The sequence below is a fragment of the Dermacentor variabilis genome, unplaced genomic scaffold, assembly GCF_050947875.1.
Source record: "Dermacentor variabilis isolate Ectoservices unplaced genomic scaffold, ASM5094787v1 scaffold_18, whole genome shotgun sequence".
In the NCBI taxonomy this organism is placed as follows: Eukaryota; Metazoa; Arthropoda; class Arachnida; order Ixodida; family Ixodidae; genus Dermacentor; species Dermacentor variabilis.
This window is the reverse complement of record NW_027460346.1, coordinates 5,527,974-5,540,335: the sequence shown is the minus strand read 5'-3', so window position 1 is coordinate 5,540,335 and position 12,362 is coordinate 5,527,974. Positions and strand designations below refer to the sequence as shown.

At 48.8% G+C, this 12,362-nt stretch overlaps 1 protein-coding gene across 1 annotated transcript; it reads left to right on the top strand.

Moving 5' to 3' along the window:
* The first annotated feature begins 7,859 nt into the window (after positions 1-7,859).
* Positions 7,860-11,966, top strand: LOC142568329 (uncharacterized). The gene is made up of 2 exons (XM_075678336.1): positions 7,860-7,949; positions 9,892-11,966. The coding sequence occupies exon 2, from the start codon at positions 10,066-10,068 to the stop codon at positions 11,869-11,871; it is 1,806 nt and encodes a 601-aa protein (XP_075534451.1). The 5' UTR covers positions 7,860-7,949; positions 9,892-10,065; the 3' UTR covers positions 11,872-11,966.
* The last annotated feature ends 396 nt before the right edge of the window (positions 11,967-12,362 follow it).

Sequence of the window (12,362 nt, the reverse complement as noted above, 5' to 3'; positions counted from 1 at the left end):
TGTGAATTCTTGGCATCCTCATACCATGAAAGTGTGCAATAAAAGTTCGAAGGTAATGATTATCTGTCAGTGTTTTTTTTTTCCCGTCTTATCTGTCCATTGTGCAAATTTTTAATGCCATGCCAATAAGCATTAACTGCTGTAGTGCACACAGTATGCACCGCCCTTTCCAATCAGTGCAAGAAAGCATCGGTGCATTGCGGTTCTGACTAAGATAGAGAAAGGGTAAATAGTTGCCAATCACAACACTGCCGCTACTGTCGCTGCTGCAATAGTTGCACAAGGAGCATTGTCGTTCCACTGCCCTATTCTAGTAGACTAACGGGGGCCAGCCACCCATGATGTAAGCATGTACTTCGGGAAAAACGTGGTACAAATATAAGAAAGGTCTGCACAGCAATGCGAACTTATTGTACCAGTTTTTATTTTCAAAAGTAGTTGAAAAGGTAAAAATGCAGCTGGTTAACCACAGTTACACTCACTCCTGTGAAAGTAGAACGATGGACGGCTTTCACAATTGGTGAGGAGGGCTATCGACATCGCTCTCACTTCTCAGTGTTGCTGGAGGACGGACTCTTACTTCTTTAGAGGCTTCTCAGATCGACAAATTCTGCCTACAAAATATCCATGCGCTTTTGCAAGTAACTGCTGCAGGTTTAAACACTACTATGGGTGAGCTTTGCATTGTGCCATAAAAAACTAGCTTCTTAAAAATCAGTTCCCAGCCCCTTTAAGCTCTTGGGAAGTTCCGGATTGTGGTGCTTACCCCTTGAAATCAACGCCTGATTTTGTGAGGGAGGTTAATGGCTTGGCGATGCATGAAAATCTCTTGACGAAGCGTCTGTAATAGGCACACAAGCCAAGGAATTTGTGTACACGCTTCTTTTTGGTTGGCTGTGGGAAGTTAGCGATGGCCGATGTCTTCTGCGGTTTCAGAGCGGACTCAAGATTTGCTGATGACATGGCCCAAGAACAGAAGCTCATCATCAGCTAAGCGGCACTTTTCCGGCTTCAAAGTGAGCACTGATGACCTGATGGCCTCTAGTACTGTCAAGCCGCCTAAGGTGACTGTTAAAATTCTTGGTGAAGACGGCTACGTCATCTAAGTAGACGAGACAGGCCTGCTACGTCAACCCTGCCACACAGTGTCTATCATGCACTGGAACGTTGCAGGTGCTGAGCACAGTCCGAATGGCATGATCTTGAACTCGTAAAAGGCCGTCTGGCGTAATGAAGGCTGTCCTTTTGCGATTCCTCTTGTCAACTTCTTTTTGCCAGTAACCAGTCTTGGGATCCATCGACGAGAAGTATTTAGCATTGCAGAGCGACCCAATGTGTCGTCTCTCTGTCGGAGGGGGTGTAGTCCTTCTTCGGGATCTTGTTTAGTCGATAACGCAGAAACATAGGGTTCCATCGTTTTTCTTCACCAAGATTACAGGAGATGCCCACGGGAATTTCGACGGCTGGATGATGTCGTTGTGCAACGTTTTATCAATTTGTTGCCTTATAGTTTCGCAGAGTGGTCAAGTGCACTCTTCGGTTATTACCGAAGAGTTCACTGGTGTTTGTCCTCGTGTCCTGGTGAGTGCACTGATGTTTGCAACTGGCGTTTGTTGAATCCTCGGCGACATTGAAAAGCAGTCTTTGTATCATCGGAGAAGGCTTGAGCTGTTGCTGCTTACTCATGGGGAGACTGAAATTTATGTTGGAAGTCTGGTTCAGGAGCTATGGTCGTCGAGGTAGATGCAGCAGAATCTGAGAGAACAAACGCATTGCTGGTTTCCAAAATTTCTTCAATGTATGCGATTGTGCCCTTGTTGATATGCTTGAACTCCTGGCTGAAGTTTGTCAGCATCACTTTCGCTTTTCCTCCGTGCAATCGAGCGATCCTCTTGCGACACAAAGTTCACGGTTGAGCTGTAGACGTTTGTCACCCTTGATGACTCCTGCGTCTGTGTGTGTTTCGGTGCCAACGGAAATGACAATGCTGGAGCGAGGCGGGATGCTGACTTGATTTTTGAGCACACTCGAGGCATGTTGACTACCAGCGCTCTCCGTCGGTATCGTTTGATCTTCCGACAGCGTTATCGAGTTCGACTTCAAGTCGATGATTGCGCCATGTTGGTTCAGGAAGTCCATGTCAAGAACAACGTCTTGTGAACAATGTTGGAAGATAACGAAGGTGGCGGGGTAGGCCTGGTCATGAACGGCATTTCTTGCCATGCAGATTCCAGTCGGCATTATTAGGTGTCCTCCAGCGGTCAGAATTTGAGGGTGTTGCCATGTAGTCTCAACTTGCTTCAACTGGGCAGCAATGGGCCCACTCACGATGGAGTGGTCGACTCCTCTGTCCACTAAAGCGGTAATTGCATGGCTTTCGAGAAGCAGGTCGAGGTCGGTGGTTCATTTTCTCGGGTTGCAGTTAGGTCTTGCATCATATCACGGCTGCGTCATGTTGACTTGTGGCTGTAATGGCGTGTCGTCAGGTCTTTTGTCAGCTTACTATTTGCATCCATGCAGGCTTCTTCGGGATGGTGGCTTCTCAATAATACGTCCTCGAGATACTCTTCTCGGCGTCTTCTTCGGCGGCAGAGGATCTTTGTCAGTTTGAAGAACAGCAACCGCACCTCCATAGGTTGCTGCTTTTAGTTTTCCGGATGTGGGCTGACTGACCGGCCCCAGGCTGGGCCAGTGTATGGCTGTCGAGGGCTCCACTGAGTGGCGGCGAGGTAGTCGGCGATGTCATGTGACCGTTCACCTTGCTGTGGGCGCGATGCATTGACGGCGAACCCTCATAGTCCCAACTCGCAGTATGGGCATCGGCTATAGATGTGTCCGGCTTCCCCGTAGTGATGGCTGAGTGGGCGGTGGTCAAGGGCGCGCCAAATGTCCGTCTTCCTCGGGTAGCTGCGCTGGGCGACGGGCGAGTGTGCTCGCGATGGCGGCGCTGGACGACGGAATTCTGGCGCGGTCGCGGAAGGGGATCTTGACGGCGGGCAACGGCGGGTGACGGCGGCGTAGGTCATCGGTTCCGGCTGGGGTTGCAGCGATGCCGGAACTTCTAGTACTAGTGACTGCTGGAGATCTTCTTTAACTATGTCGCTGACCGAGGCCACGTGGGGCTGCGACCTTGGGCACAACTTCTTCGGCTCTTCTCGGCTCTACGCCTCTTCGGCCGAATGCATGACGCGTGGCTCGCTCCCACTGCCTTTCCTTCAACGGAGCCTTCTCTTCGGCAGAACGAACCAAACGCGGCCTCCCCATCTGAAGGCCGGGCCTGGTGGACTGGTGGGAAATGGCGGGCGCCGAGGCGAGCGAACACACGATCACAACCTTTCCCTTCTCCGGAGGGAGGGGACGCCTGTAATTGGCTCGCCCCTTGCTCTGCGTAGACTTCTTCATAAAAGACCGCTTGAAAGATTGCGTATGATGAAGCGACAGTGGCTGAATCGGTTGGAGTGGTGGTCTCGTAACCCGTCAAGCAATTTTTATTTTCGAGAGGCTTGGGTTTTTTCGTACAAGACCGACGCCGACATGGGTGAGGCAATACGAGCTTCGCTTGAAAAATACGCAGACATTCTATTTGTATGTTTTATTATTTCTCTAAACTTTAATTCAAGCAACAGTTTAAACAATTAACTGATGTTGCCGTGAATAATTCTCAAAGTCACGTGCCACTATGAGTGACGTCGCAGCACTACTATGTACGTAGGCGCACTTCCTTGATCGACTTCGACTGCGCGGCGCCCGCAAGCAGAAAGACAAACGGAGTTTGGTTTGAAATTTAAGCTTTCCGCAGCTCGTAGGGATGCAACATCATACATGATCGTGACTGCGCATTGTATGCACTGCGCTTGTGAGATCTAAATGGCCAGACCTGGTGAGGAGCCCTTTAAGGGCCATTTGCAGGTATACGGAGCGTACGACCAAATTGGACGCATTTTTACAGGAAGCCGCCTAGCTCATGATAAAGGTGCGGATCACGAGTATGCGCATACCGCATGACGATTGCATGACGACTATGGGATGACGACATGGGAATGAAGACAACATAATGAGAATTGAACGACCACGATGGCATTACGACAACGTATGTTGATGACGACGCAACGACAGTAATTGAAAAACGAAGAGTGGATGACGACGGCTGAACGACGGTATGACGATGACGAAACGACAATGGTATGCCGATAACAGCACGACAAGAATGGTATGACGACAATGGCGTGATGAACGTAGATGACAGTGCTGGAATGACGGCGATGGGGAAAAAATACTTTCTGGTGTTTTACGTGCCAATACCACGATCTGATTATGAGATACGCCGCAGTGGAGGACTCCGGATTAATTTTGACTGCTTGGGGTTATTTAACGTGCATGCATCCAAAGCACGGTAGTAGGGCATTTAGTGAGTTTCGCTCCCAACGAAATGCGTCCGCCGTTTCCAGAATTTGATCCCGCGAACTCGTACATGGCAGCGTACCGAAATAGCCACTAAAGTAATCACGGCGCGTAGATATTAGAACGAACACGGCGCCATGACCACGAATGCCTGACGGCGACTGTATGACGACGACGCAATAATGACAATAACATGGCGACCGCGGTATGGCCATACTGCAAATAACATGACAGAATTACGACAATTCAATGAATAAGGTGGCATGACGACGGCAGTATAACAATGGAATGAAGAAGGAAATATTTGGAGGACGCTTAAGCTTCGCCTGTAATAGTGGAATGCGATAGCATTGAAAAACCCCTGACTGCTTTTCATGCTTCCCGGCAACTGAGATCACACGCGTCAGCGAACTCACCGTTAGTTTCCTTCTTGCCCTCCCTCCTCTCTCTCCCTAGCTGTCATCTTTTCCCCTTTCCCATTCCCCCGGTGTAGGGTAGCCAACCGGCGTTATTCTGGTTAACCTCCCTGCCTTCTGCTTTTGTCTTTCCTCTCCTTTCCTCCTTCCGGCAACTGCTGCTTATGTAACCGTAACGTTTACCGGGAAACGCTGGCGGCGAACGCTATGCACGAAGGGCAAGCTTTCTGGTAGAAACGCGGTCTCTTGCGTGGGTCGATCGCCTGTTATTGTTTCGCACTTTTAATATTTCATTCTAAGAGCTAACATAAAATATATTCCCTGTCGGTGTTTTTTTATTACATTTGTTTGTGGGCTGCCGTTCTCAATATTGCGAGAAATAACTTTGTAATGAATGAAACACAAGGTATGAACAACTTTGGTGGTAAAGAGTGGTTCGGAATTTGGTCAGAAATTCGTTTTGACGCAACGGTGTTCGACTGTACACGCGGGACGCCGACGCCGGATTTTCTGCGACATGCGGCCCTTAACGCTATCGCATTGATAATAGAGAGTTTTAGTTTAGGGGACGCAAGCGGCTTGCGTACGCAAGAACTAGGGGCTACGGTACTGCGCATGCGCAGACCCAGACGTAGAGGTCTGCGCATGCGCAGTACCGTAGCACCTAGTTCTTGCGTACGCAAGCCGATTGCGTCCCCTGAACTAAAACTCTCTAATGACAGGAAGCGTGACGACACAGTCGTTGCGTGAATGGGATGGTGATGGTTGTATAACGGCGATTGCGTAATGATGACGGCATGCCGATAATTGGATGACGAAGCTGGAATGACGATCAACGACCACGAATAGAAAACGACAGTATTACGACGACGCACTTACGAAGACGGCATGACAACGAAGGCATGGTAACAATGCAATGACGACGGCATGATTACGGTGGCGTGATGGTGATAAGATGATGACGGCGGAACGATGGCGATCGCAGTTGGGTATGTTCCACTCCGTCTGTGCTGGTTTTTAAGGAACCCTTTTGATGCCAACATGGGTTGCTGGGTATGTGCCAGTAGGTGTGTACAGCTCCTCAACGATATTTCTTGACGTCAACTTGGATAAATAGGTATCTGCCACTGGGAATCTGCCGCTCTGCAATGATGAAAAAGAATCCCCTAAGTTTATCCGATGCTGATTGAAACCGAAGCCACGTCACAAGTTTTCCTCGAGGACAAGAACCCGACGCATTAGCAGGCTGCGCCACAGATGCACTGGGTATGCGCCGCTTTTCAATGAATCCCCTTGCATGGCCACGCTTCAGCGAGCTGCACCATGAATGCACCGGACGCGTTCTGTTTTTCAATGAAACTCTCGCCAAGTTGGGTCACTTAGTAGCCACGAGGGTTGCAATGCGGGCTTGTTGGTAACGCATCTTCAAGGGGTGTCCGGTAGCGCGATTAAAAGACGGGACAAACGAAGACACACAGGGACACACAGCACGAATTTACAACAATGTAAATCAATGTAATCGAAAACCAGGTCGTACTTATACACTGAGCCAAGATGGAGTCACATCCGCGTGAACAGATAAACATTCAGAGCGAAACATATTTATAAGTGATATGTTAAGCCATGCGCAAAATTTTCAGTTTTTCAGAGAGAGCCAATGACGGTTTACTGATCGATACACTAATCCCCTAGGGCATCAATCTGCTCGGCTTGTATTATAAGTCTAGTCAGTTCGCACTTATTTTTACCAGTAATGGGTGTTGATTCGAAGAGAGGGGAGCACTTATGTTGCTCACAATGAAGGGAGAGAAACCCATCTGATGCAACTTTGTCGACTTTGTTTTTGTGTTCGCGCAGTCTATCATTAATGCATCTGCCCGACTGTCCGACGTAATACTTTCCACACGATAAGGATATACGATATATAATTGATGTCTTACAATCTCTAAACTTATTTCTGTGTTTAACTTGGCAGCTAGGAACACTTTCTTTCTTTTCTGGTCTTGTTGGAAGTTAGCACTGCGTGTGTCCCTGTGTGTCCTCTTTTTTTCCCGTCTTTTAATCGCGCTACCGTACACCCCTTGAAGTCACTGAGTAGGTGTCACTGGCTGTGCGGCAAGCGAGCGTCGGCGTTCGCAGGCGCCGGCGCGCCACGCTCTGTCGTCTTGGAGGCCGCGCGCGGACTTCTCGGCCGCGCCAGTAGGTGGCGCAGCGCGTCCAGAAACAAGTGTGAGGGAGGAGCCCGGCAGCCGCATGACGCGTTTCTTAGCGCTTGCATGAAGCGGCGCGCCATGCATTTCGGAGGCCATTCGCAGGTTTTGCGCCGCCGCCGCCAGATCGCGCCGAATATTCTTGGGGAAGTGCAAAAGAGGAGACCTGCTTCAGTGTACGCGTCATACATAAGTTGTTTCGACGATGGCAATACGATTATTCAATACGATTCCATTATTCAATACGAGATTCAAAACAGTCGACGGTCATGGTAAAATCGGTCGTGCCGAACTTTCGTTCTTGTTTCGGAAAACAACGGTTCTTACTAATTACGAGGGATAAGCTAAGACGCGCAAAAATTTGGAAATGCTAACAAGCTGATTACATTAGAATGTGTGTGTGTGTAAGTAAATATTACTTTAATCATGCGTGTTCCGGACGGTTCGCTCGATAAATTTAAGGCTTTATTTTCCTCGTTTTAGAGCGATGCTCACAGGCGCCTGGCGCCTGTTCCTGGATTGAGCGTCGACGTCCCTGGGCGTCACCGCGCGAACGCGCTCGTGCGATTGCTCGCGCGTTCGTAGCCGTCGTCTTCTTCCACAGCTGGCTCCGATGTCGCTCATCACGTCAGCGTTTTTTTTTTTTTTAAATTCCTGTTTATATTTGCTCACCCCTTGCTTTCAAGCTGGCGGCGCTTAATCATTTCCCGTGAAAATTGAAGTCTTCCTGCGTTTCCAAATTTCGCACTAGATTCCATTAACGCAAACCGATTCTAGCTGGGCCGAACCCCCTTATTGGGGCGGCGCCACTTCGCGCAGGAAAAAATATAGACGACGACAACGACGGGCATTCGATGGACCGTGCAGCAAGAAGAACAGCGACCGTGGAGTTCCTCCTGCCTGGACTGTTCTACGCCTCAATGTAAGTGCTTCCTAGGAAAGGCAGGGTTCACTTCGGTCGCTCAAGCCTGCTATCATTGTCGAGGATGTCACGTTTGATATGCCAATTAGTAGTTTAACCTTGAGAAGTTATCACTTTTGTCACGAATGACAAGGCCTCGCGGTAGTAAAGCTCTCTCGATTTTTACCGAAAAAGGAAAGAAAAAGAAAGAAAACGCAGTGCATACGAATAAACCGAAATTATAGACAACGACCTGTGAATCAAGCCGAGAAGACTTAATGTAGTGATCTTATTTGTAGTGATCTTATTAGTGCGATTTTGCCCCTTCCAAATTACCTTCTGATGACCAGCGGATCATATCTAGTGAAAATGTATCGGGAGAGCAGCACATACCACAGATGAATAAGGAAAAGTAAAATAAGAATTAGAATATCATCATTGGCCCATCATATCCTACCAGTGCGATCCTTTCTAAAGCTCTACGCATTCCCACAGAGGAAATCTCAGTACGCTTTCAATAATGAGTCGTACTCAGTTTTTAAATATCAATGGCCACGTTTACGGTGCCTTTAAGTTGTTTTCTTTTTGTGAAAATTATATTGGACCCATTACTTGTCGACTTTTGTCCGATAGACTTAATAAGCAGCTCTAACTCCGATAGCTAAGATTGATTTCGAGGACATTTTTGCGAATAATGCTAAACATTTGCCCTGTCAATTCCTAAATGGTATTTTAGAGGATCACCTGGCACAACTAGAAACAAAAACTATGATAGCAACTGCCGCTTCTGTCTTTAAAGAAAAGGTAGCCGTGAGCATTGTATCACCATCTCTTACTTGGTGTTTTTGAATCTGACTACCTGATTTTACACCTATTTTTCAAGCTGAATTATTGTTTTGCTTTACGTACATTTGTCAGCAGCCGTAATCTAACAAATTGTATCTATGTTTGTTCTTCACTAACCACTCGTACTTTATCAAACGCATTAGAAGCAGTCGCTTCGTTCGTCCCAAAACACTTAGGCCTCGTTCGTTTGGTGCGTGCTGGGAAGCAAAGGTCCAATACTAAATAAATTTGCTAAGGAACTCGCAGTAGCATCACATGGTCGCCAGGTAATCCCTATTTTACCAGCATTTGCGTTTGTAACAGCCTCGCGATATAGAATATTAGCCACTGAGAACAACTTTTAGAAATCTTCATTGTCCGCCTCTGTATATTCGCACCTAATCTTTTTCTTGGAACTACTAGAAAGGCAGAAGTGTCGCTTGCGAGAGTACGTTGTCGAGTCCCCCCACTAAATTTTTACCTTCACAGCTCTGGTCTGCCGATATCACCATTGTGTCACTTCTTCAATGAGAGTGAATCTCTAGAACATTTCATTTTAACATGTCGCTATCTTAAGGTTAAAAGAAAACGATTGTTGGAAGAACCATTACGTAAACCTCGCTTGAAGTTGGCTTTCCCGGTGGCCCTTTCCTTTGGTGCTACCAAACTAGGTTTTAGCCACGGGACCGTTCCTGACGCCCTCTGCAATTTTCTGCGCGAGGCAATAAAAATTCAACGCTGAAATATCCCGTTTCATTTTTCTTTTGAAATTCAAATTTACGATTGTGTAGTATGTAGAGGCAATAGAGTTTACATGTGTATCGTATACATTTTTGTCCCGATGGCTTCGCTCTCGCTGTTGTTAAATGTAAATGAATGATGAAATACGCATTTTCTTCCTTTAAACTAACCAGAAGCTGCCATTAAGAGCGCCTACTGCATCCATACTGTGGCATGGTTCGGATAATGTGGCGTCCGTAAGCCTGACAAGACGTGTGTGCGTAGATATGACAGGAGAGTTCCTAATCAACCAGCTTGGCGATGTTTCACCTAAGGCACCATAAGCACCCTGTTCACTGACATATTTCGTCTGCAGGAAGTCAGTATTGATGTTAACACATTTCATTTCACATTACAGACCTGGTCTTCTTGGAAAGTGGTGTTTTCCTGCAACGAAAACCTACCAAGTGGCACTAAGACTTCATCAGTTGCAGTTCTTTGAAAACGCGTTTGGCCGGGCCCGTCAAGTACGCAAAAACACCCCACAGTCCAGCCAAGGCAACTTTCAACGTAGCGAGCGAACCGTTTCACTATGGCGCAACCGTCCCCCAGTTCTGAGGTAATCGTCGGACTCCCGCTTGCAGCGTGGGAATCGATATTCGAACTTTTGGACGGCGCCTCACGCCTCGCTCTCACCAAGGCAGCAACTGAGCTGAAAGGAGTCGCCGACTGCGAGCGGGTCGTCGAGAGGGTAGCCTTCACTTCAGACACGGATGAGTGGACGCTTAATGCATACCGCGAAAAGGTAAAGATGAAGAACGTGCGCCAACTGAGATTCACCAACTGCCTGACGCTGGCCTCCGAGGTTCTTCTAGCGTTTGTCGCCAGGTGTGAGAACGTCGAGGAGCTGTGCGTTCTGAACTGCGTCGTTGAGCCTCCGGCGCTTTTTCGTATGTTGTCACAGAGGCTCACGAAGGTGAAGAAACTAGAATGGTCTCTCTACGAGGACTGCCGCTACGAGTCGTGGCTGGAGAAAGACGCTGTGGCGGGCACAAGCACGCAATGCCAGTCGCAAACACTAAACCTGCAGTCCATGTACGTCGAAGTTGTAGCGACGCCGCTTACGGCCGATTTCTTGCAGCGCACCTTGAATGATTGCCAGGATCTTCAGTGTCTGCATATCCACGCCATACGTAAGGACGCTGTAGGAATGCCGATGGGTGACGCCGATATCAGGCTCAAGACGCCCAGGCCTGGTCTGCGCACCTTTCAGTACACTTACGAGCGGGTACCTCCGCCCACAGGCCGGCTCTCGCCCGAAGCCTTGTACAGCTTCGTCCGATTTGACGACGTCCGTGAGCAGAGAGCGTTGCTTCAGGGAGTGCGCCGCGCTGTCGTGGCCGTGGAAGCCGACTCTGAAGCCTCTAGCCGCTTCCTCAGAGCCGCTAAGCACCCAGAGCACTGGAGCGACGTCAGATCCCTCTCACTAGTCCTGCTACCGCCACCGCGACAGGTCCGGGTCGAGCGACTCCTGAGAGCTCCCGACTTCCTGAAACCAATGCAGAAGTTCCTCCAAATGTGCCTCACTAACATCTCCGAGCTCAGCCTGACAAAGAGCCACTTCTGGCTCGGCTGCAACTTCTGCTCAGTCGTGAGCCCTGCCCTGACTCAGCTGCGCTCCCTGGCCCTTCCACCATGCGCCGTGAATTGTGAAGACTCGCTTCAGTGCCTGGCGCAAAGCTGCCGCTTCCTCGAGGAGCTGGACGTCAGCAACAACGAGACTCTTCCATGCCCCGCTTGCAAAGTGGCTTTGATGCTCACAGAGCGTGACTTCGAGTGCCTGCATGCGCAGACCAGGCTTTGGCGGCTGAGCATCGGCGAAACGGCGAAAATCCTGTCCTTGAAGTTCCTCCCTAGATGCCGTATCACCGACATTCGCTTCAGCCTCGATAGCCTGGTGAGCGACGGTGGCTCTGTCTTCAGGTCTAGCGATCTCTTCTCCGGCAACGAACGACTCTCTACGCTGACCATACAAGCACGCGACCTGAAGCTTGGGCAAAACCCTTTCTTCACAGCTAGACTCACTGCGGCTAAGAGTCTGCGCAGATTGTGCCTGCTGACCGGAGCTCAGGTAGCTGATTCCGCCGTGTCGAATTTCATCGCACGTATGGTGGAAGAGTTGCCGCTCCTGCAATTGGTTCACGTGCACTACCTGGCTGCCAGCTCCTCGCTGAAGACGATGTCGTGGATCAACCAGCGTCACGCAGTTGTGAACACCCTGCCAAATGGCAAGAGGCTTCGTTGGCAAGGCCAGCTTCTGACCGACAGCCCCTGCCTTGGCCGCTACTGTTGCGCCACGTCATACATTGGTGTGGCAAGGCCGAGGAATCGCAACTGAAGAAAACGTTCCCAGCGGCACACAACGACCACCGTCAGTGAGCTGAGGATGGCGTGAAGTTTAAGTGAAATAAATTTCATGGGCACTGCTTTCTCTTTTAGGTGTGTGTGTGTACGTGTGTCATTTACGCAGTGCACGTAACCTTACGACCTAAGTAATGATGGGCTTTCCACACTTGGAAACATAGCTATAGTTAGTTATTTCCCAGAGCTCCTGTTATTGCTTAAATAAATGTCCGCTCTGCACGTCGAAACAAATTCATGGAAACACATAGCACTTCCGTAATGAAATTTAGTGGCGTTTTAGGGGGTGTCAAGGTGTCGTGTAAAGATGTACTCGCAAACAAGTGTTATTTGTCTTAGCGCTGTAAACAATACATCGATTTTGAATGATTTTCATGCCTCAAGAACTGTTTTTGGAATTGTAGTATCAACTTCTAGTGCCAGGTTACAGGATTATCAGCATGATGCTTGATTTTTTATTGCTCATAA

Coding starts and splice junctions, on each gene's coding strand:
- LOC142568329 (XM_075678336.1), top strand. CDS start 10,066: ATGGCGCAACCGTCCCCCAGTTCTGAGGTAATCGTCGGACTCCCGCTT.